The sequence below is a fragment of the Aphelocoma coerulescens genome (genome assembly GCF_041296385.1).
Source record: "Aphelocoma coerulescens isolate FSJ_1873_10779 chromosome W unlocalized genomic scaffold, UR_Acoe_1.0 ChrW_unloc_scaf_1, whole genome shotgun sequence".
Lineage (NCBI taxonomy): Eukaryota > Metazoa > Chordata > Aves > Passeriformes > Corvidae > Aphelocoma > Aphelocoma coerulescens.
Window position 1 is genome coordinate 8,076,849 of NW_027184080.1, and position 25,147 is coordinate 8,101,995.

At 46.8% G+C, this 25,147-nt stretch overlaps 1 protein-coding gene across 5 annotated transcripts in view; it reads left to right on the forward strand.

The window, feature by feature from the left end:
* Positions 1–19,601, forward strand: part of LOC138102788 (CBP80/20-dependent translation initiation factor-like) — a 498,226-nt gene extending 478,625 nt beyond the window's left edge. For all 5 annotated transcript variants that reach the window (XM_069000540.1, XM_069000539.1, XM_069000542.1 and 2 more), the window contains 2 exons: positions 16,695–16,748; positions 18,537–19,601. In XM_069000540.1, the coding sequence (XP_068856641.1) occupies positions 16,695–16,748; positions 18,537–18,752 (270 nt within the window). In that variant the 3' untranslated portion in view covers positions 18,753–19,601. The remainder of the gene's footprint in view (positions 1–16,694; positions 16,749–18,536) is intronic.
* The last annotated feature ends 5,546 nt before the right edge of the window (positions 19,602–25,147 follow it).

Genomic DNA, 25,147 nt, shown 5'->3' on the forward strand with positions numbered 1-25,147 from the left:
TTAGCTAAAGTCACCCAAACATTGGTCTTAGGTTGATCAACCGGCAAAGCTACTCCACCGAAAACAAACAAGGCAAACAAAGCAAAAAACAAACTTAACATTTGATTAAATTTCATGTTTCTTGAAAGTTCTCTTGGCAAAAGACTCCTTCTCAAATCTCAATCTCTAAACTAATTTGTAAGAATATTTTTGTATTTCCCAATTTTACTTTCACTTCATCTAATGATGAGGATTATTTGCCAAAAGATCTTCACAACACATTTGCTTATGCACTCTTATATCAATCTAAAACCTAAAATTTACAGCTTTAACAATAAAATAAAAGATTGCAGGTATGGGCTGTAGTCTCTGCGAAGTTCACGTCTGCGTACTCTCTTCTCTACTCGTAGCATTGTCAGCTTCCTTCTGCACATGATATGGTTTCACATTCTTCGCAGGAAGCCACCTAGGTCCCGTACCTGTAGAAACACAAGCAAACCCTTTGCCCCAGGTTATTAATGGGAACGGACCTTCTATTTGTCCTGTTTCTGGATATCTAATCAGAACCAAAGGATTTTCTCTTAACTTTGCATGTGTGCTATTAGAGAAATGCCTAAATATTGGAGGATCGGGCTCTGCAGAAGAACTATTCAAAAAGTTATAAACATACAAAGCTTTACTTAATCGCATCTGTGGTGTTGCTTGTGCTAGATCTCCCTTTTGCTGATCTAAAATACGCTTCAAGGAATGATGTGTCCTTTCTACAATTGCCTGACTCGTGGGCGAATAAGGAATGCCAAAAGTATGGCGAACACCCCAATTCATCAAAAATGTGGCTACTTTCTGAGCTGTATAAGCAGGACCATTATCTGTTTTTATTTCTTGAGGCACCCCTAAGGAAGCAAAAGCTTGCAAAAAATGCTGACACACATGATTTGCTGTCTCTCCTGTGTGTACAGATGCAAAAACTGCATTGGAAAATGTATCCACTGACAGATGGATATTTTTATATTTTCCAAAGGATGGATATTTAGTGATATCCCTTTGCCACAATTGCAAACTCTGTAGCCCTCGAGGGTTTACTGCTCCCATGGAGACAGGAGGCTGCACCAGTTGGCAATCTGGGCAGGTATTTACAATTGCTCTAGCCTGATCTCTGGAAAGACGAAACATTCTCATAAGAGCTTGTGCATTCTGATGAAAAAAGGCATGACTCAACTTTGCTTGTTCAAAAATATTTGGCAAGGTGTTCACTATGGCAACTGTTAACTTATCAGCCCTGGAGTTGCCCTCCCCCAGGAATCCTGGGAGTGAAGAATGAGCCCTAATATGGGAGACAAAATATTGATTAGTTCTATTTTGCACAAGTGTATAAAGACATTTAAGATGACGACACAGAGCATTATTGCTAACATCTTTCAAAACTGATCCTTCTATTCTCTTAACTATATTAACAACATAAGCAGAATCTGCAATCAAATTAAAAGGCTCTGGGAAAAGCTGAAATGCTCTAACTACTGCTGCAAGTTCTACTACCTGGGTCGAACCCTCTACTATTTGAATAGTCTGTTTCCATGTTTTAGTTTCTGGGTCTTGCCACATTCCCACCAATTGATATGTCTTTCCTGATCCATCACTAAAAATTGTCACAGCATCCAAAGGCAATTAAAGGCCAATCTCTGGGAATCATAGAAAGCCAAGGAAGTCCAGGTTGGTGAAGTCCCTTATCTCTTAGCTGTATAAGCTTGTGGCATTGCTCGAGAATTGCTTACAGCAAGAGCGTTAAGTGCTGTTACAAGTCTTTTATCCAACATCTCAGCTTGAGCAGAAAGCCTTTTGTCCATCATCTCCGCTTGGCTGGTAATAGCTCTTTCCAGTTTTTCTCCTAATGAATCAGTTCGGACAACAGCCTTATGCTGTGCATTACCAACTTTACTACATGCTTCAAGCATATCTGAAATACTTGGTTGTACCCCTGGTAAAGCTCTAATAGTTCGCTGACACTCCTCATTAGCATTAACATAAGCAAGATTCTGTAATAAAATTGGAAAAGCAACATCATCCTCACATTGTCTCTCCAAAGCCTGGGTCAGCCGATCAATGAAAGAAGAAAAGGTCTTGGTAGGACCCTGCTTGATTTGTGTATAGGCACCTTGTAGAGAACCCACAGGCTCAATTTGCAAAAGTTCCCTTTTAGCTGCTTCTTTGAGGTCAGCAAGGACCGCCCTTGCCAGATCTGCTTGATCTTCTGGCCTGTCATGAGGTGGATCTCCTGCCAATTGTGCAAGTGTCAGAGCTGCATTAGGACCTCCTGCGTAATTCTCTATCAGTTTTCCAAGAAGTCTATGCCACTTTAAATCCCACAGTAAATACTGTGAATCAGTCAAAAGCATGGAGGCAATGATTTTACAGTCAAAAGGTGTTAAGTCCACATGATCTAAAGTTGCTTTTAACAGCTGCTTAAAGTAGGGAGATCCCAAACCACTCTCCTTTATAGCTCTCCTTAAATCCTTAATGTCATCATGTGCCAGGGCTTCCCATCTTGGGTTTGCTCCTCCTCTCCCATACCTCACCGGCAATGCTAACAATGATTTACGAGCTGGGACAAGATCATCCTCTTTAGATACCTCCCGATGTATAACATTCCAATTTGTTAAAACAGGCTTTTCCCTTAGATTTATCTCTCTCTGCTTATCAGCAGAGGAAAGCCTATTCATATCTTGAAGGCTTAAATTAGATTCATCCACTGATGGTAAACACTCATCCTGAGTTTGCACATCTGCTGTGCTACTGGCAACCCTCCGAGCTGTCATGGGGGCATCCATCTTTGCTTTCATCACTTAGGAAGATGTCATTTCCTGAGATGTAATTTCCAGGGCCTCCCGCCCTCTAGCACCATACGTCACTTCCGAGGGCTCCCCCCTCTTTTCTTCACCACCCCCCCTTTCAGGTGCAATATCACAAGCAGCCGGAGGGGGCAACTGTGAGGGAGCTCGTGGCGCAGTTAAAATTTCGGAGCCGCCATTAATCACTGAGCTGTTCAACAATTCTATCACCACCCGGCAAGCAGGGATTAACATAGCCGCCTCCTTATCGCGTTTCGAAGCGAGATCGTAAAGTCTAGTTGCAATATCATCCCAAACTGATTTAGTAAGAAGGTCAAAGTCAACGTCAGGGCAATTACGGAAAACCCAAAGCAATAAATCTTTCACTTCTCTGCTGGGAAGAGGCTCAGAATATAACTTCAGCAAGGCATCTAACTTATTATAAACATCCCTCTGTTCTTTTGAAATATTCTCACCCATCTCTTCACCTCCCCGGCCCCTGCCTTCACTCAACGTTGAAGACAGTTTTCCTACTGGCGTGCTTGGGACAAATCGGCCCGCGACCCTCTGTTAAGCTTCCTTTCAGCTTCATTTCAGGGTTCGGGTAACTTGCGTCAACCGGGGGAATCCTCTTCATCCTACTCCAACCTCTGCGCTGTAAATCCACCGCACACCAGGCACCACTTGTCCGTTTCTCACGCTTTCACGTGTCAGAAGAAAATAACTTTAAGGGATGGGACTATGCAACTACACGAATTTATTGTTTAAAATAACAAACGCATCAGTCCAGGTGTGAGATTTTACAACACCTCCGAGTAATGGCGACTAGTCACAAGATTTAGGGTTACATCATAATTTATAACTTTCTAATCCAATAGACACTTAAAACGACACTTTGTTTTAGATTTATGACCTATCACCTGTGGCACTTCTCACTGCAATGCAGCTATGTCTTGACCAATAACTTCTCATGTCACGTACACACAGATGTCTCTCTTATACCATCTACATTCTTAACTTAAACTATATAAAATCACACTATTATATTTTAAAACCCTTCACCAAAACACCCAGTGTACAATTTTACTTATAGGAATACAAGTTTGTAATCCTTTTGCTTAAAGTCCACAAATCTCTGTCAATTAAGCCAGACCTAGTCTCTTCCAGGGTTGTAAATCAAAGCCTCCTTTAATTGCAGGAGTTTCTACTCCTCTGTCTCCCACAGGTCCCAAACCCAAAGTAACCAGGTCAAATAAGCCTCATGCCCCCATCGCACAATGTCTTTACACAGATTACGGAGACTGTCGTACGACAGGGACTCAGTGGTGATTTCAGGCTCCGGCTCCCCTGCTGCTTGTGAGGGACCTGGTGCCTCATCATCATTAGCTGGGCACACTGATTTGGCCTTATACTTTCTCCTCTGCACAGGGCGACTGCTGCTGGCTGTGGCTGCCCTTGTGGTTCAGCTGGAACCTGGATGGTTGTCATGTCTGTGGGTTCCACTGCTGCACCATCAGACTCTCCCTCTTTGAGGCAGGGTGAGGGTTTCCTACCAGCTGGGGAAGACTATTCCCTCAGCACCTGGAGTATCTCCTCCAATACCCTCATCCAATCCAGGTGGTTCATTTCTGAGGTGGGGTGTTGGGCAGTGTGAGGCTGTTGGGCAGTATCCCCAGCCCCTGTGGCATGCTCCTGGGCATGCTCCCTAGTCTCTGGGGTAGATGTCAGGGTGGTTACCCAAGGCAATCTCATCTCTGAATGCTAAATAGAATGGGCCTATCAGCAACATCAGCCATTGTATGATATTTTTAGCATTTAGAGAAAATTTGAACCCTTCGAAAGCTGTTGGGGTAGGCCCAAAGAAATGGGTGAAGGATTGGGAGAAAACTTCTCCCAGTGTTACTTCCTCACAATAGGTACCATTATTAATGAAACCCCAAAAACATACACTTAGTGTGTGATAGCCATGTATCTGTGTCCCCGCCTTCCAGAGGAGGTTAAAAATCCAGTAATTACTCACCTTCTTGACCCATAGTTCAAACTGGATAACAGCCACAGCAGCCTTTGTCATAGGACCCATGTTTAGATAAGGAGCTGCAAATAGGAAAAACATAGCCACAACCATGTGCCACCCGAACCAGGGTAGGCTAGACCACATGGCACCGCCTAACGAGATTTCTATATTCAGCACACAAAAATAGGTTACCCAGGAACTGTTATTCCTTTTTCACTCTTTCCTCTCTATGCCCTCAGGCCCCAAATTGGGCACCAAGATCTGTCCTGGTTTAAAGGACAGGTATCTGCCAAGGAAGGCAGGAACCTCCCTTGGAATGAAAAATGTGACCCCCTTCCCTCTGAATTATTATAACTTTGAAATTACAGGGCTTTCAGGCAAAGATATGGCAAAAGGAATAACAGTTCTTTACTAGTATATACATATATATATACATATATATATATACACATGTATATATAACAAGACAAACAAACAGCAACAACAGCAACACAATTACCTCTTTTTTTCCCTAGCTACTTTCCAGTCATTGTGGAGCTGGTAAAAAAATAGGCATTTATTTGTACAGGAAAGGAAACATGAAAAAATAAGAGTGGGAAAGAAAGATAAGGCTGAGAATATGAACTGGGATTTTAACTAAAAGATGTGACATTGGAGCATGTTTAATTATGGTGAGCAAATTTTATATGGGCAGCTTTAATCAGTCCAAACACTTTTCCAAAGTTTTCCTTCCCCTAATGAGTTTCAGATACTAATGAAGCCAGTTTTCCCAATTTTTCTCCTTTTTCTCAGTGTTTAATGCATGCATTCATCTTCCTGCTGCCCACAGGGATTAGCTCATGGCCAGCAGGGCTTGTTCATCCCAAGGTGATGGGACGGAAGTGGCTTTAGGTTCAAGTGTTGCCACCACTTGTAATTTTATCAGCTGCCTCATGATACAGTGTTTTTCATAACTCTCCATCTCACTTTGTTGGCTGATTGAGAATCTCAGTATTTTATCTACTAGAACCGTGTTTTTAGCAAAATACCTGAAACGGCATCTTTGTGGGTGTAACAAAGCCATAAAAGTAAAAACAATGGAAAATGGGTCTTTCTGATCCCTTTTTGAGGGTCCTTGCTCATGGTTTCAAGGTTCGTGGGGTGAGACATGCTGAGCTCCTACGCTTTGCTCTTGTCAGGTAGAGGCATTGGCCCTCACTGTACACCCTTGTGCTGGTTTGGAAGTAAACCAGTGTTATGAATGGATGATGTAGGTCTAAATCAGTCCCTGCCTTTTGCCCAGGCCTCTGGCAGCAGGCAGTTATGTTATTGAGGTGTCCAGCACCCCAAAAACCCACTTTCATTCGCAAGTTCTTTAATAATGGCTGATTTGGTCTATTACAAAATGAATTATTTATTAATAGACACAAAACTAACAGACATAAGACTTAAAACAGACTATTACTAGATGGGGATAAGACAAAAGGGGATACTAGTATTATACATGCGGGGTTAAAGGTACCATTAAATTTACAGCTAGCTAAGAAACAGTGTAACTTAGGATCCAATGTTTTGTACCACCAAATTGTTGAAGGGGTAGACATCGAATTCCTTTCCCTCAATTCCCGGAAAAGTAACCACGAAGTTGCGTCCAAGCTTTGGGGAGAAATCATCTCACACATACCCAAGGAGTGTGTAAGAGACTTCTGCCTTTATGATAATTCATGTGGGCTTTTATAGACATAAGAACCATGTCTTTTGGTTGCCGATGTTAATTTTCTTTTCTCTCTTTCCACATCTGCTGTCATACCAAGATGTGTACTTGGGGCCGAGGATTAGACTCTCAGGTGCCTGGAGTTGACCCCTTGTTGGGCTCTCTGACTCCTTGCTGGGCTATTAATCTGGCCTGAGTTATCTCTTCCAAATGCCCCAGCCATGAGAAAGGGGGGACATCCTGCCACAACCAGTGGGAGAAATGAACCTCACACAAATACCTTGCAAGAGATTTCAGGTCAGAGTTACAATTTAATAGAAAGATTACTATAAATGCAATGATACAGAAAAACTGGCTTAAACCCACAAAATCAAAGTACCACCTGGCACCCTGTTGGTCAGGGTGGTGGTCACAGTCCGATTAAACAGTGGTTGCAGTGCTGTTGAAGTGATGGTCACAGTCTTGCCAAAAGCAGTGGTCCTGTGGAAGTTCTGGTCCTCCTGTGGAAGTTAGGGCCCTCCTCTGGATCTGTTCAATGGTGGTAGTGTCCAGTCCCCAAACTGCCTAGATTATATACCCTCAAATCCAGGCAGGGATGCTCAGTACCTCCCCCAGGGAAGGGAGTTTCACAATGGAATGATGTAATCCTGTAAGTCATAGGATATTTTGAGGAGTCTTTGATGGATACTGCAGCTGCCTATTCTGCTGGTGCTGCTGAGCCATTATGGCCCATTAGCAGAGATGGCCCCCTCAGGATGGGTGTAACTGTGTTGGTACTCCCCTGGAGGGAGTTATCACTGCTAGGTCATTTGTGAAGATAAAGAAACACTACCCCATCTGGCAGGATTTGCCTCACCCAGCTTGTAGCCTGAGGGATTGGGTGTGCACTGGGCAGCTACTGTGAACAACCCATCATTAACAGTTCATCAGAAATTATGTAGATGTCAGTAGAATACAGTTCAGTTACACCCATATTGGCACCCTTTTTCCTGTAATGATGACAACACTGAGTCTGAACCACTGGGCAAGCATCTTCCTTCGCCATCCCATGCCATGCCCAACATTTTTCAGTCTCTATTGAAAGTTGTTTGGGCTTACAAGCTCATGTTTGTAACACAAAGTTCATGGACAGCAGAGTAGGATTGGAGTCAGTACACTTAAGACACAATAGTTTTGTTGGCACCCATTGCACTTGCACCACTATGTAATCAGTCTAGAAGGAGCTGTGTTAATTACAGTGTATTGGATGTAATGCTTTACCATCAGGTAATTTCATGGCTGTTATAAGTGACCCCACAGGGATGGAAAGGTTCAGTGGTGGGTGGCTGCCTCTTGGGCAGAGCACTTCCCTTCCAAACAAGGAATGTTGTTGTCTGATCATTGCATTTAGTTACTGTGTGTCGTGGTTTGACACTGGCCCAATGCCAGGTACCCACAAAAGCTGCTCACTCACCCTCCCCTGTCACAGCTGGGCAGAGGAGAGGAAAAAATTACGGAAGGGTTCATGAGTTAAGGACCTGGAGAAAAACACTTCAAGGGCAAAACAGGCTTAAAGTTGTGAAGTGAATTTATTACTAACAGAATCAAAGGAGGATAATGAGAAGTAAAATAAGCCCTTAAAACCCCAGCCCCTCCCTCCTTCCCACCGACAGCGCAGCAAGACAGGGCATGGGGGTTTGGTCAGTTTGTCACACGAGATTTTCTTCCGCTGCTCCCAGAGTCCTTCCCATGTGAGACCGTGGGGTCCCTTCCCACAGGAGACAGTTCTCCGTGAACTTCTCCAGCATGGGTCCAATCTCATGAGCAGCAGTCCTGCCAAACCTGCTGCAACGTGAATTCCCCCCATAGGGAAAGAGTTCTCCCAAAACTGCTGTGACATGGGTCACTCTTCCACAGGGTGCAGTCCTCCAAGGAAAAGGCTGCTCCAGCCTGGAAGCAAGGGCCCTCTCTCTCCACCGGGACTCCCACTGGATTACAGCCTCCTCCAGACATCCACCTGCTCCAACGTGGGCACCTCCCCCATGGGCTGTGGGTGGATCTCTGCATCGCTTGTGGATCCCCATGGACTGCAGGGGAACAACCTGCTTCACCATGTGTGGATGGTATCTTTTCAGCTTTATACCGGCTAGCGCTTGTATTTCAATGCCTTAGAAAGCCTCGAGCAGCCCAGAGAGGCAGCACAGGCGATCTAGCACTTTAATAGCTCTAAATCGGTACCTGTATCAGCTGCAGAGCAAATACCATCAGCAGAAGCAAAGAGGGAGAAATATAGCTCCCTGCCCGCTCAATTTCCTGCAGTTAGAAGCCTTAAAAAAGGAGAGAGACGACTACAGATGTTCACCGGAAAAGCTGAGCTGAGAGAGAGCGGAGCCTCCCCTCGACTATCCTTTATTCGGAGAAGGGGGAAGGGGAGGACTGGGGCGGACCCGGGGTGACCGGGCAATCAGACACTGCTAAAGAGTTTGAGTTACATTGGTTTTGCCTGCCCTTCGAACAAAGGAGCTCGGAGCACGTGGCAGGAGCACGTGTCTTTGGGAGGGGGAGGGGAAGCTCAGAACAGGCAGCAACAACCATGGTCATCACCACGGCCTGCAGAGAAATCTCAGCTCTGGCACCTGGAGCACCTCCTCCCCCTTCTTCTCCACTGACCTTGGTGTCTCCATGTTGTTTCCCTCACATGTTCTCACCTCCTCCTCTTTGACTAGAAGAAAAAACTGTGTGCGGATATTGGAACCCTGGGTTCTGAGAATTTCAGCCTGTCAGTGTTGAGAAGCAGTGATCCTCAGAAGTACACTGTATTCAATCCAAAACCCTGGGAAAAGCTTCCTAAATTGTGTGATAACACTGAGGTTGTTGCTGTGTAATTAAAAGTTATGTCACTGGGTGAAATATGTAGAAATGTAGAAAATTAGGTTTAGGAGATATAGGTAATAGTAGGTTACAATATGGAGGATTTTGGGTGTGGATTTAGGTCTTCTTCCTTCTCCTTCTTCTTCACAAACCTGAATGATCTGTCATTGGGTCAAAAGTTCCACACTGCAGAACATGAAAAGTTAGTAATTGGGTTGGAAGTAAAATCATATCTCATAATTGGTTAGTTTAGACTTTAAAAAGCTTTGAAAATTAAAACTCACAGCCATTTTCTACCCTGCCAACTAGAAGGCATACACTGTGCAGCTGTATTACAGATAAGAAAATAATAAACATCAGTAAAGAAGAAAAGCCTGGCATCTCCTGCGTTGTAATCCAAACTCTGAGTAAAAGAACTCGAGATACACAAAAACAGAAGAAAAGTAATATGCCCTTTGTTTTGATTTTCTTCTTAAATATGTTATCTCAGAGGCGTTACCAACCTCTCTAATTGGCCCAGGCTTGGCCAGCGTCATGTCCATCTTCAGAGCCATCAGGGACTGGGTCTTCTGGACATGGTGGAAGCTTCTAGCAGCTTCTCACAGAAGCCACCTCTGTGGTCCCCCTGCTACCAAAAACCAGGCCATGCAAAACCAATACACTGTGTATGTGAAACTAGTGTGTTTTCTCATTGCCTGCTGGGTGTCCTGGTTTGAGGTGTATTCTATTACCATCCTCATGAGCTATTGAAATCAGGTGGGGCAGTGTTTCCTTGCCTCCTCCCCCCAGACTATCTTGCTGTTAATGGCCCATCATTGTCCTGCTGCAAGACTCAGAGATAATTCCCTCCGGACTATCTTCTGTTAACAAGCCTAATCAACACTTGGCCTCATGACTCATTAGCCCATTGTGAGATGCTCCACCCAGAGGGAGGAACCAAGCATCCCATCGTGGATATAATCTGGGACTCTGAGCACCAAAGAGATGGGCTTTCCACTGGATTTCCAGAGGACAGGACCTACACAGCCACCGCTGGACTTTCTGTGGAAGAGCAGACCCCTTCTACCACAGGATCACCACTTCAGAGGATTGCAGCCACCATTCCACCAGACTGCTACCACTACCCTGCCTAATAGGGACTCAGGTTGTATCTTGACTCTGTCAGTGTTTTCTTTTACTTTCTTTTCCTTTTCTTTAATTTCCATTAAATTGTTATTCTGACTTGGTGCCTCCCACTGGTTTGTTTTCAAACTAGTACATAATTTGGCGCCCAATGTGAGGCCTGCTCTGAGAGAAAGTCAGAATTACAATTTTGTATTCACCATGGTGCTCAGTTTGTCTGCATGGGTACTGTATCTTGCTCTCTATATCTTTCCTCACATGGGGAACTACCTGCCTGTAGTATTACTCCTGTTAAAACCAGGGACTGGTATGAGAATTGCTTTAATGGTTTATTATGTCTATAGCATAATAACCTGCGAGGCGATGAATGCCATTTGGAAAATATACTCAGTTTTGTTTGGCTGTCCTAGTCTGGGCGCCTATGTCTGGGATCTCTTCAACAATCGCACGACAGCCCCTGGTGGGAGGAGTAGAGAGTGGTTTCTTCCAGCCTTTCAGGCCAGGCACAGCAGTTTTTGAAAACATTGAACTCCCTCTGGATGTCAAAGATAGCATAAACTTGCTGTCAGTTCTGCTTTGTCTTCTCTGTACAGCCTGCACCATGTACACTATGCTCAGAATCAGAGCTATGACACAGCATTCTCAGGATGAGGGAGGGAGGGAGGGAAGAAGAGCAGAGCAACAAACACCATGTCTGCACAGACTGTCGCAGAGAAGAAAGAAACCAAATGCAAAACAACAGCGTCCATGTCTATGCAGACTGACACAGAGGAAAAAGGAACCAAACACAAAGCAACAGTGTCCATCTCTACGCAGACTGGCACAGAGGAGAAAGAAACCAAATGCAAAACAACAGCGCCCATGTCTACGCAGACTGACACAGAGGAGAAAGGAACCAAAATCTTGTCAGCATCCCCACGCAAACCATCACTGAACCAGAACAGCCTAAACCGATTGCAGTTGCTCCCGTTCAGAAGAAGAAATCAAAAAGTAAATCAGTCCGCATAGTGACTGACGAGGATGCAGCAGGACCTTCGCACCCAGCAGAAGAGGCAGAGCCAGAGATCATCACTCGGTCACTATCCCTGGGTGAGCTGCGTGACCTGCGGAGGGAATTCACGCGCCAAACAAATGAGTCCATCCTGACCTGGCTGCTCCGCTTCTGGGATGCTGCAGCCAATGACATTATTCTAGACGGAAGCGAGGCCAGGCAGCTGGGATCTCTGTCCCGGGATGTGGTCATTGACCAGGGGATTGGGAGAACCCAAGAAACTCTCAGCCTCTGGCGGCGACTGCTTACAAGTGTAAGGGACAGGTACCTTTGTAAAGAATACCTCCAGGTGCACCAAGGGAAATGGAGCACAATGGAACAAGGTATCCGGTGCCTGAGGGAATTGGCTATGCTGGAGATCATTTTCTCAGAAGACGAGAGATTTCCTAAGAGCCCAGATGGTGCCCAGTGCACATCACAGATGTGGTTGAGGTTCGCATGCCTTGAACCAGAGATATACTCCCGTTACCTGGCAACGCTGCAATGGAGGGAAGGTGAGGACAGGGTGGGCGTCTTGGTGAACAAGCTGAGGATTTACGAGGACACCGTCACAGCCCCGTTTCGCACCCATGTCTCATCTGTGGAAACAAGTCTTTTGGCTGAGCAAGTCCAGAGCTTGGTTGAAGACGGCCATCAGAAATTGAAAAAGGAGCTTAAGGAAGAGATTTACCAGATCTCGCCAGAACCAACAAGAGTCTCTGCTATTAGGAGCCGGTGCCCCCCAACCAGGGAGAGAGGATACACCCCACGAGGTAATCTCTGGTTTTTCCTTCAGGAACATGGAGAAGACATGAGTAAGTGGCATGGAAAACCCACCTCTTCCTTAGCAGCCAGGGTACGTGAACTAAAAAGAGGGACAACTACCACAAGAAGCGCATCTAGAGTCAACATTGCTCCGGTCTCTCGCACACAGAACTCCAGACGGTATAGGAATGATAATACAACCGATCCTCTTGAAGGGACCTCAGGAACATATTCACCGGAAGGGAGCAACATGCACCAGGACCAGGAATTGAGGGGCCCTGCCTCTAGCCAGGTAGAGGAAAGGGATAATCGGGTCTTTTGGACTGTGTGGGTCCGATGGCCTGGCACAGCTGACCCACAAAAATACACGGCTTTGGTTGACACAGGCGCTCAATGTACTCTGATGCCATCAAGGTATGTGGGAACAGAACCCATTTCTATTTGTGGGGTGACAGGAGGATCCCAGCAGCTGACTGTACTGGAAGCTGAAGTGAGTTTAACTGGGACTGAGTGGCAGAAACACCCCATCGTGACTGGCCCGGAGGCCCCGTGCATTCTCGGCATAGACTATCTCAAAAATGGATATTTCAAGGACCCAAAAGGACATCGTTGGGCTTTTGGGATAGCTGCTGTGGAGACAGAAGATATCAGACAACTGAGTACATTGCCTGGCCTCTCAGATGACCCGTCTGCCGTGGGACTGCTAAGAGTTGAAGAACAACAGGTACCAATTGCCACAGCAACAGTACCCCATCGGCAATACCGCACAGACAGAGACTCTGTGGTTCCCGTCCATGAGATGATTTGTAAGCTGGAGAGCCAAGGGGTGGTCAGCAAGGCCCATTCACCTTTCAACAGCCCTATATGGCCAGTGCGTAAGTCCAACGGAGAATGGAGACTGACGGTGGATTACCGTGGCCTGAATGAAGTCACACCACCATTGAGCGCTGCTGTGCCGGACATGTTGGAACTTCAGTATGAGCTGGAGTCCAAAGCAGCGAAGTGGTATTCCACTACTGACATTGCCAACGCCTTCTTCTCCATTCCTTTGGCAGCAGAATGCAGGCCCCAGTTTGCTTTCACTTGGAGGGGTGTGCAATACACCTTGAACCGACTGCCCCAGGGGTTGAAGCACAGTCCCACCATTTGCCATGGACTGATCCAGACTGCACTGGAAAAGGGTGAGGCCCCAGAACATCTGCAATACATCGATGACATCATCGTGTGGGGCAACACGGCAAAGGAAGTATTTGGGAAAGGAGAGAAAATCATCCAGATTCTCCTGGAAGCTGGCTTTGCCATCAAAAGGAGCAAAGTCAAGGGACCTGCCCAAGAGATCCAGTTCCTGGGAGTAAAGTGGCAAGATGGACGACGTCAGATTCCCACTGTGGTCATCAACAAGATCACTGCGATGTCTCCACCGACCAGCAAGAAGGAAACACAAGCTTTCCTAGGCGCCATAGGTTTTTGGAGAATGCACATTCCTGAGTACAGCCAGATTGTGAGCCTTCTCTACCTGGTTACCCGCAAGAAGAACGATTTCCATTGGGGCCCCGAACAGCAGCAAGCCTTCTCCCAGATCAAGCAGGAAATCGCTCATGCGGTAGCCCTTGGCCCAGTCAGGACGGGACCAGAGGTGAAGAACGTGCTCTACTCTGCAGCCGGGAGCCATGGTCTGTCCTGGAGCCTCTGGCAGAAGGTGCCTGGTGAGACTCGTGGCCGACCACTGGGATTCTGGAGCCAAAGCTACAAAGGGTCTGAAGCCAACTACACTCCCACAGAGAAGGAAATCTTGGCCGCCTATGAAGGAGTCCAAGCTGCCTCAGAGGTAATCGGCACAGAGGCACAACTCCTCCTGGCACCCCGACTACCAGTGCTGGAGTGGATGTTCAAAGGAAAGGTTCCTTCCACGCATCACGCCACCGACACCACATGGAGCAAATGGATCGCTCTCATCACACAGCGTGCCCGTATTGGAAACCTGAATCGCCCTGGGATTCTGGAAATTATAACAAACTTGCCTGAAGGTGAGACTTTTGGATTATCTTCTGAAGAAGAGGAAGAGCAAGTGACTCGTGCTGAGGAAGCCCCACCATATAATGAGCTACCAGAGACTGAAAGACGTTATGCCCTCTTCACTGATGGTTCCTGCCGAATCGTAGGTGCTAACCGGAAGTGGAAAGCTGCAGTATGGAGCCCCACACGACAAGTTGCACAAGCTACCGAGGAAAAAGGTGGGTCGAGTCAGGTTGCAGAGCTTAAAGCCGTCCAGCTGGCTTTGGATATTGCTGAACGAGAGAAGTGGCCGAGGCTCTATCTCTACACCGACTCGTGGATGGTAGCTAATGCTCTGTGGGGATGGCTGGATCGCTGGAGAAAAGCCAACTGGCAGCGCAGAGGGAAACCCATCTGGGCCGCTGAGATTTGGCAGGACATCGCCGCCCGAGTAGAGAAGCTGACCGTGAAGGTTCGACACGTGGATGCGCACGTACCCAAGAGTCGGGCTAATGAAGAACATGGCAACAACGAGCAGGTGGACCGAGCTGCCAAGGTGAAAGTATCACAGGTGGATCTGGACTGGCAGCACAAAGGAGAACTATTCCTAGCTCGTTGGGCCCATGATGCCTCTGGTCATCAGGGGAGAGATGCAACATACCGATGGGCCCGTGACCGAGGGGTGGACCTTACCATGGACAGCATTTCACAGGTCATCCACAGCTGTGAGACCTGTGCTGCAATCAAACAGGCCAAGCGGGTGAAGCCTCTGTGGTACGGTGGACGATGGTCAAAGTACAGGTATGGGGAAGCCTGGCAAGTTGATTACATCACCCTTCCCCAAACCTGCCAAGGCAAGCGCTACGTGTTGACCATGGTTGAAGCAACCACTGGATGGCTGGAGACCTACCCTGTGCCTCATGCTACAGCCCGGAACACCATCTTGGGCCTGGAAAAGCAAGTCCTGTGGAGACATGGCACCCCCGACAGGATCGAGTCAGACAACGGGACTCATATTAAGAACAGACTCATCAACACCTGGGCCAGAGAACACGGTATCGAATGGATATATCACATTCCTTATCACGCACCAGCTGCCGGAAAAGTTGAACACTGCAATGGACTACTTAAAACCATCCTAAAGGCACTTGGTGGGGGGACCTTCAAAATTGGCAAGTGAACTTAGCAAAGGCCACCTGGATGGTCAATACCCGAGGGTCCATCAATCGAGCTGGTCCTGCCGAGTCTGAACCCTTGCACACAGTGGATGGAGATAGAGTCCCTGTGGTACACCTGAGAGGTATTTTAGGAAAGACTGTTTGGATTAATCCCACCTCAGGCAAAGGCAAACCCATCCGTGGGATTGTCTTTGCTCAAGGACCTGGTTGCACTTGGTGGGTAATGCAAAAAGATGGAGAAACCCGTTGTGTACCACAGGGAGACCTAATCTTAGGTGAGAACGGTGTGTAGGGTTTCATTGTATATATATATATGTATGTGTGTTTAGAGTTTAAGAAGGTATTGATTTGGGATGATGTAGATGGTAATAGAATAAGGGGTGGATAATGTCCTGGGTTGAGGTGTATTCTATTACCATCCTCATGAGCCGTTGAAATCAGGTGGGGCAGTGTTTCCTTGCCTCCTCCCCCCAGACTATCTTGCTGTTAATGGCCCATCATTGTCCTGCTGCATGACTCAGAGATAACTCCCTCCAGACTATCTTCTGTTAATGAGCCTAATCAACGCCTGGCCTCATGACTCATTACCCTATTGTGAGATGCTCCACCCAGAGGGAGGAACCAAGCATCCCATCGTGGATATAATCTGGGACTCTAAACACCAGAGATGGGCTTTCCACTGGATTTCCAGAGGACAGGAGCTACACAGCCACTGCTGGACTTTCTGAGGAAGAGCAGACCCCTTCTACTACAGGATCACCACTTCGGAGGATTGCAGCCACCATTCCACCAGACTGCTACCACTACCCTGCCCAACAGGGACTCAGGTTGTATCTTGACTCTGTCAGTGTTTTCTTTTACTTTCTTTTCCTTTTCTTTAATTTCCATTAAATTGTTATTCTGACTTGGTGCCTCCCACTGGTTTGTTTTCAAACTAGTACACTGGGGAATAAAAGAAACAATGTAACCTAAATAATTTGATTTTGAAAGTTGTTAATCTAAAGTCTACATTCTGCCCTGCTTGCTTGCTCTCAGCAGTGGGTAGGCTGGTGATACCCTTTACCCTGTATTTTGTCACTGTTTATCTTAACTTTTTGTGTTATCTCTTTCCTCCCCCCTTTCTGATTTTATATCCTTTCCTTCTGGAACTGGCAACAGTCAATCTGGATGAAGAGATGAAAGGAAGGTTTTAAGGGAGGAGGAAGTCATGCATTTCTCACCACCTCTCTCTTCTCTTTTGCAGTTGTTGCAATCTCAGGATGTGAAGGAAGATGCTGTGCTTTGCTGCTCCATGGAGGTAGGGAAACACCCGCACTACCTGCCCCAGTCTTCATTGCTTTGCCGCTTCTGTCCTTGGCCACACATGTCAAGCAGCTATTACATGTTTCCAAACCCAAACAGCTGTGTTGCCCCTTTGCATTATGGAATCACCAAATGGCTTGGGTTGGAAGGGACCTTTAAAGAGCATCTAATCCAACCCCCTACCATGGGCAGGGACATCTGCAACTAGATCAGGTTGCTCAGAGTCCTGTCCAACCTGACCTTGAAACCTGACCCTGTTTCAAGGAATGGGGCATCCACAGCTTCTCTGGGCAACCTGTGCCAGTGCCTCACCACCTTCACAGTCAAGAATTTTTTCCCAATATCTAATCTAAACCTGTCCTCTGTCAGCTTGAAGCCATTGCCCCTTGTCCTATCCTTCCATGCCCTTGTCCAAAGTCTCTCTCCAGCTCTCCTGTAGTCCCTTTAGGTACTGGAATGTGCTCTAAGGTCTCCCTGGAGCCTTCTTTTCTGCAGGCTGAACAACCCCAACTCTCTCAGCCTGTCCTCTTAGGAGAGGTGCTCCAGCCCTCTGACCATTTTTGCGGCCTCCTCTGGGCCTTCTTCAATGGGTCCATGTCTTTCCGGTCCTGAAGACCTCAGAGATGGACGCAGTACTCCAGTTGGGGTCTCATGAGAGCAGAGTAGATAAAAGACACTACTGTGAGATAAGAGATGGCCCTTGAGACTCTATCACTGGGCTTTTGATGCATGTACATGGATGCAAAAGGTTTGGTGGCTGGGGTCCCATCACAAAATTATATCATCCTGGTTCCTTCAAATCTCACCCTGCACTTATTTTTTAGGCACAAAAACAGCTGTACTGGAGCTAAAACTGCCCCATGGCTCACATGGACAGGTTTGTTTGGCTCAGCAGCAGATTTGCAGGGAAATGCTGGTACAAATATAGAAGAGTTTCATTAGTATCTTTTTTGGGAATTGATTTGCCTGTAAGGATGGATGCTTTCCTTGCAGAGAGCGGTTGAAATTATAGCCCAAATGGTTGAAATTCAGCAAAATGGCAGGCAACTGAGGAGAAGGGTATGAATTTTTAAGGTGAGGACTTTGAGGAGCTCTGCATTCAAGACCCACTAATCTTCCATGATGGACTCACTGCTGTCAAGGTCCAGCTTGGACCTTCTCCTCTGTGGAACCACCTAAGGCTTACGCTGCTCCATGGAGGCTCTCCAAGGAGTAATTGTTTTAAAAAAAATCCCTTGGCTGTCCTCTGTGAAGCAGCATGATGTATAAATGCAGATCTTGTCAGAGTGGGATTTGTTATGCATACAGGAGGGTTCTGCTTATTATGATTAATGACTGGGAGTTACTGTGAGCTGTGAATCAGCAAGTAAATGAAGGGCCAGGTAGAAGGCAAGAATAAGACATCACAGCCTGCACTTTGTTTTGACAATAGCATGATTTTTAGGTGTGATTATTTTTTTTCAAAAGCAATCCTCCTTTTATGTCAGCAGTAGCTGGACCATTTGCTCCTCTAGCAGCCCAGCGCAGATGCTTTTGAAAACCTTGCCCTTCATGCTCTTGGAGCCTGCTGCTGGGTCGTTTTGGTTTTCAAAAGTCACAATGCCTTTAACCTTGCCTGTTGGCTCTACCACACCAAGCAGGGAAAATTGGAGGGATGGAGCACGTTTGTAAAAGCCAGTGGGATGTCTGAATATTATAGAATGATAGAAACATAGAATGTCTCAACTTGGAAGGGACACACAAGCATCAATAAGCCATGGTTGACCCCTTCTTCTCCCGACAGCTGCAGAGCACCGGCCGACTGCTGGAGGAGCAGCTGCCTGAGATGATGACAGAGCTGTTGGCAATAGCACGTGACAAGATGCTTTGTCCCTCTGAGTCCATGCTGACACGGTCCCTGCTGCTGGAGGTCATTGAGCTGCACGCCAACAACTGGAACCCCCTGATGCCCACCATCACTCAGTACTACAACAAGACCATCCAAAAACTGACGGCTTGAGGGGCAGGACAAGGTGGGGTGGGAAGGAACAGGAAGAAGACATGCACCTTGATAGGATCTGGCAAAAGCTTTTCTGATTTAAATTCCCCAGGAGACCAAACCCCAGCATGCTTGAGAATACATTTGTGGGGTGGGGATAGAGAAGCATGTTTCTTTTTCAGCCGTGTTGGGTTTCTTTTTCTGATCTCATTGCTCAATCAGCAGCAACGCATCCCACCAAGTTATTGTTTGGCTTTTGAAAGAAGACAGAGAATTTGGAAAAGAAAAAAACCCAAACAACTAATCCAAGTGGGGGCTAGTATTGTTTTCATGCTGTCCTCCTGCCTTGCCCTGGCCAACTGGCAGGAGACAGCAGGCAACAGATGGGAGGACAAAGCTAGACACACACTACACCAGACGCTCATAAGTGACGGCTTTTGTCAAGAGGGCCTTGCGCTAGGTTCCCCTCCTCTTGTCTTCAACTTTCTGTGTGCCCCCCACCTACTTGCCACCCCTTTGAAAGTGGATTGGAGAGTGGGATGACTTTCTTATTTGCACTGGGTTTTCTTTTTCTTTATTATTTGTAATTCCTTCTTATTTTATTGTATTGTTGAATCAACGATGGCAAACACCTCAGAGATGAGGAAAGCAATGCCTTCCCAAAAGCTTACTAATGGTTTATGTGAAGATGCTGAAGCAGAAGGACTATTTTAAAGGAGACCAAAAGCCACTGCAGAAGTAACACAGCCATCATCATCTTGCCAGTAACCTTCTCGATGGATTGAGAATCACATCCTCTGAGCTGGGAGCTCTAAGAAACAGGGAATTCTGTGGCTCTTGCTTTTCAAGTCACCATTATCCCTCAACCACTACAACCCTTATTTTTAATGTAATAAATTTTTTTTCCATTGAAGGAGTGCTTTATTGTAGTTACTGTCATGGTTATAATTATACATTTAAATCCAGGCCTGTTATAGTTGGGCCTAATAACTTACAGGGCAAGGGAGAAATGAAGGTTAAATGTTCTTCTTTGGAGACTGGTAAAGAAAAGACAAGCAATGCATGGAAAAAAGAAGAGGGGAAAAATAGAAAAAGCCAAAAATAGAGATTTTGAGCCTGGCTTCTAACTAGCTGAATTTGCTGTCCAGTGTTTCTAGGTGGGCAATATACAAGGGCAACTCTGTCCCATGGTTGGTGTAAGTGGCACCACATAATTGAAGGATGGGTGACATTCAGAGGGGGAGAGTTTGCCCAGGGGTCCCCAGGTTGCTCCAGGATACCCAGGTTGCTCTGTGCTAGGGCATCCCAAGGAAGAGAGCAGCTGCTGGGAAGTGAAAACAAGATGCCTCATGGATGAAGAAATGCCCAGAGGGCAAGGAGGCTGGTACGAAGAAATGCCATGCTGTTGCATCCCTCCCCGAATGATGAAGATGACTCGGTGCTCTCCTTATTTGTTGTTTAGTGACACTACTTATTAAAACACAGAATCACAGAATTAACTAGGTTGGAAAAGACCTTTGAGATCACTGAGTCTAACCTATGACCTAACACCACCTTGTCAACTAGACCATGGCACTAAGTGCCACATCCAGTCTTTTCTTAAACACCTCCAGGGACAGTGACTCTACCACCTCCCTGGGCAGCCCATTCCAATGCCCAATCACCCTTTCTGTGAAGAACTTCTTCCTAATGTCCAACCTAAACCTCCCCTGGTGCAGCTTAGGTCGTGATGCTGTGGTTCAATATTATTTGAATTTTCATCTGGTTGTCTGCTGATGCAGTTTTTATTCTGCACATGGAGCATCAGTAGCAACCAACAGGAGCTTCAGCTTTTCTGTCTACACAGAAAGAAGAAAAATGATTGCTGGATCCACTGGACTTATCTGGAAAATTTATTTTCTGCTTTGTGCATTCAAGCCCAGGAACTTAGCATGATGATGGCACCTTGCGTTGGGTCAGCTTCATTAGTAGCAATGGTGTTTGAGCGAATTAATGAGCAGCTGAACTTGATTAAGGTGGTTGTAGTGGATTGATTCTGGCTGGATGCCAGGCACCCACCAAGTCACTCTCTCACTCCCCTCCATATCTGGGCAGGGAAGACAAAATATAAAGAAGGGTTCATGAGTTGAGATAAGGACAGGGAGAGATCACTCATCAAATACAGGCTCAAATTAAAGATATGAATTGAATTTATTCCTAACAAAATCAGAGCAGGATAATGAGAAGTAAAATAAACCCTTAAAAACACCTTCCCACCACCCCTCCTTCCTTCCCAGCTCTACCTCCTACCCCAGCGGTGCAAGGAGACAAGGAATGCGGGTTATGGTCAGTTCATCACCCATTGTTTCTCCCTCTGCTCAAGGAAAGGAATTGTTCCCCTGCTCCAGCATGGGATCCCTCCCACGGGACACAGTTCTCTGTGAACTTCTCCAACGTGAGTCCATCTCACAAGCAACAGTCCTCCCCAAAGTGCTGCCATGTGGGTCACTCCTCCACGGGGTTCAGTCCCTCAAGGACAGAATGCTCCAGTGTGGGCCCCCTCTCCACAGATCTCCCACAGGCTCACAGCCTCCTCTCAGGCATCCACCTGCTCTGACATGGTCACCTCCCCCACGGCCTGTGGGTAGATCTCTGCATCCCCCATGGATCCCCATGGACTGCAGGGAGACAACCTGCTTTACCATGGTCATCACCACAGGCTGCAGATGAATCTTGGCTCTGGCGCCTGGAGCAGCTCCTCCCCCTCCTTCTCCATTGACCTTGGTGTCTGCAGAGCTGTTCCTCTCACATGTTCTCACCCCGCTCTTGTCTGGTTGCAATTACAACTGTGCAATAACTTTTTTTTTCTTCATTTTTTTCCTTCTTCCTCTTAAATAAGTTATCACAGAGGCATTACCACCATTTCTAATAGGCACAGCCTTGACCATCTGTATTTGGAGCAGCCAGGGATTGGCTCTGCTGGACACTGAGGAAGCTTCTAGCAGCTTCTCACAGAAGCTACTGGGTATCCCTCCCCGTCGTGGTTTGACACTGGCCAAATGCCAGGTACCCATGAAAGTCACTCACTCACCCTCTCCTGCCACAGCTGGGCAGAGGAGAGAAAAATTTAATGAAAGCTTCATGAGTTAAGGACTAGGAGAAAACACTCCAAGCACAAAACAGTCTCAACTTAGATGTACAAAGTGAATTTATTACTAACAAAGTCAGAGCAGGATAATGAGGATAATGAGATGTAAAATAAGCCCTTAAAAACACCTTTTCTTCTGCCAACTCCTCCCTCCTTCCCACCGACAGTGCAGGGAGACAGGAGCATGGGGGTTTTGGTCAGTTCGTCACCTGAGGCTTTCTTCCACTGCTCAAGGCGAAGAGTCCTTCCCCTGTGAGACCGTGGGGTCCCTTCCCACGGGAGACAGTTCGCCGTGAACTTCTCCAGTGTGGATCTAATCTCACAAGCAGCAGTCCTCCCAAAACTGCTGCAACGTGAGTAGCTCCCATGAGCAAACAGTCCTCCCAAAACTGCTGTGGCATGGGTCACTCTTCCACGGGCTGCAGTCCTCCAAGGACAGGCTGCTCCACCTTGGAAGCAGGGGCCCCCTCTCTCTACCAGGACTCCCACTGGATCAGGCTCACAGCCTCCTCTCAGGCATCCACCCGCTCTGGCATGGGCACTTCCCCCACGGGCTGTGAGTGGATCTCTGCATCCCCCATGGACCTCCATCGGCTACAGGGGGATAACCTGCTTCACCATGGTCTTCACCATGGCCTGCAGAGAAATCTCAGCTCTGGCACCTGAAGCACCTCCTCCCCCTTCTTCTCCACGGACCTCGGTGTCTCCATGTTGTTTCCCTCACATGTTCTCACCTCCTCCTCTTCTCTGGCTAGAAAAACAACTGTCCCCACTTTGTTTTGATTTTCTTCTTAAATATGTTTTCACAGAGGTGTTTCCACCATCTCTACTTGGCCCAGATTTGGCCAGCAGCATGTCCATCTTCAGAGACATCAGGGATTGGCTCTGCTGGACATGGTGGAAGCTTCCAGCAGCTTCTCACAGAAGCTACCTCTGTGGCCCCCCTGCTACCAAAAACCAGGCTGTGCAAAACCAAAAACACCTCCCCACTACCAAAGCTTGGCCATGCAAACCCAGTACAGTGGTAAAGCCCATCAGCAATATAAGGCTCAGGGTTGTGCCCATTGCTCTTGGTTTTTCCCACTCCCTGATTTCTCAGGAAGCAGAGGAAAAGGGGACTTAACACCCATTGCAGAGCACTCAGGCACGGCATCCATCTTCTGCGAGAAGACCTGGAAACCAATTTTGTCTTAATTTTTTTTCTTTAAAGAACAGAGAAGTCCTATAATCCATTACCTCCCTGGACAGCCTGTTCCAGCCCTCTGCCACCCTCAATGTAAAGAAGTTCTTCCTCATGCTGAGATGCAACTTCTTGTGTTTTAGTTTATGGCCCTTGCTCCTCATCCTGTTTCTGAGTGCCACTGAAAAGAGTCTGGCACCAGCCTCTGGGAACCCACGTTTGAGATATTTATATGTGTTGATGGCATCCCCACTCAGTCTTCTCTTCTCTAGACTAAATAATAATGATTGTGGGGGGACAATAAAAAGAGTTTTTTCAAATATATTAATGGCAATAGGCAGTGTAAAAATAACATCAGCCCTTTCCAGGATGAGGATGGTCACCTCACAAACAGGGACATGGACAAGGCAGAGGTGTTTAATGCATTCTTTGCCTCTGTCTTCAACATGGATGACAGACCAAGGGGGTTTCAGTGCCCTGAGCTGGAGGTCCATGACTGTGAGAATGATCAACTCCCAGTCAAACTTAAACTTGTGCAGGATCTGCTGCTCCAGCTTGATCCCTACAAATCTATGGACCTGATGGGATTCAGCCAAGAATCCTCAAAGAGATGGCTGATGTCATTGCAAAACATCTCTCGATGATTTTTGAGCAGTCTTGGGAATCTGGAGAGGTCAGAGCTGGCTTTAAGCTGGCGAACATTGTCCCGATTTTCAAGAAGGGCAAGAAGGATCCTGGAAATTACAGGCCTTTCAGTCTCAAATCAGTTCCCAGTAAAATCATGGAAAAGATTATTCAGGGAGGTGTTGAGAAACATCTGGAGGACAATGCAGTCACAGCCAGGATGGCTTCATGAGGGGAAAGTCCTGCTTGTTGAACCTGATTTCCTTCTGCGACAGGGTAACACACCTAGCTGATCTAGGAAAGCCAGAGGATGCAATCTTTTTGGATTTCAGCAAAGCTTTTGATACTGTCTCTCACAGGACCCTTCTGGACAAAACGTCCAGCACACAACTTCATAACCATGTTACGCAATGGCTGAGCAACTGGATCACAGGTCAGGCACAAAGAGTTATAGTGAATGGGGTGACATCAGGCTGATCAACAGTCACAAGTGAGGTTCTGCAGTGCTCCATCTTCAGCCCAGTTCTCTTCAACATCTTCATTAATGACTTGGACACAGGACTCAAAGGAATACTGAGTAAGTTTGACAGACACATTAAATTGGGAAGAGGTGTCGACTCCCTTGAGAGCAGAGAGACCCTGCAGAGACACCTGGACAAATTAGAGAGATGAGCAATCACCAACCGTATGAAGTTCAACAAAGGCAAGTGCTGAATTCTGCACCTGGGGTGGGGCAACCCTGGATGTACTAATAGACTGAGGAACAAGAGGCTGGAAAGCAGTGCTGCTGAAAAGGATATGGGGGTCCTGGCTGATGGAAAGTTGAATATGAGTCAACAGTGTGCCCTGGCAGCCAGGAGGGCCAACAGTGTCTTGGGGTGCATCAGGCAAAGCATTGCCAGCCGGTCAAAGGAGGTGATTGACTCGCTTTGCTCTTCACTGGCGTGGCCTCACCTTGAGCGCTGTGTGCAGTTTTGGGCACCGCAATATAAGAAAGGCATTAAGCTATTAGACAGTGTCCAAAGGAAGGCCACAAGGATGGTGAAGGGTCTGGAGGGGAAGCCTTATGAGGAGTGGCTGAGGTCACTTGGTTTGTTCAGCCTGGAGGAGACTGAGGGGACACCTCATTGTGGTCTTCAACATCCTCACAAGGGGAAGCGGAGGGGCAGGTACTGATCTCTTCACTCTTATTAACAGGACTCAAGAAAACATCATGAAGCTTAGTCAGGGGAGATTTAGGTTGGATATCAGGAAAAGGTTTTTCAACCAGAGGGTAGTTGAGCACTGGAACAAACTCCCAATGGAAGCGGTCACAGCTCCAAGCCTGTCTGTGTTCAATAAGTGTTTGGACAATGCTCTCAGGCACATGGTGTGATTCTTGGGCTGTCCTGTGCAGGGCCAGGAGTTGGACTGGATGATCCTGATGGGTCCCTTCCAACTCAGCATAATCTATGATTCTAAATAGGCCCATCTCCTGCAGTCTCT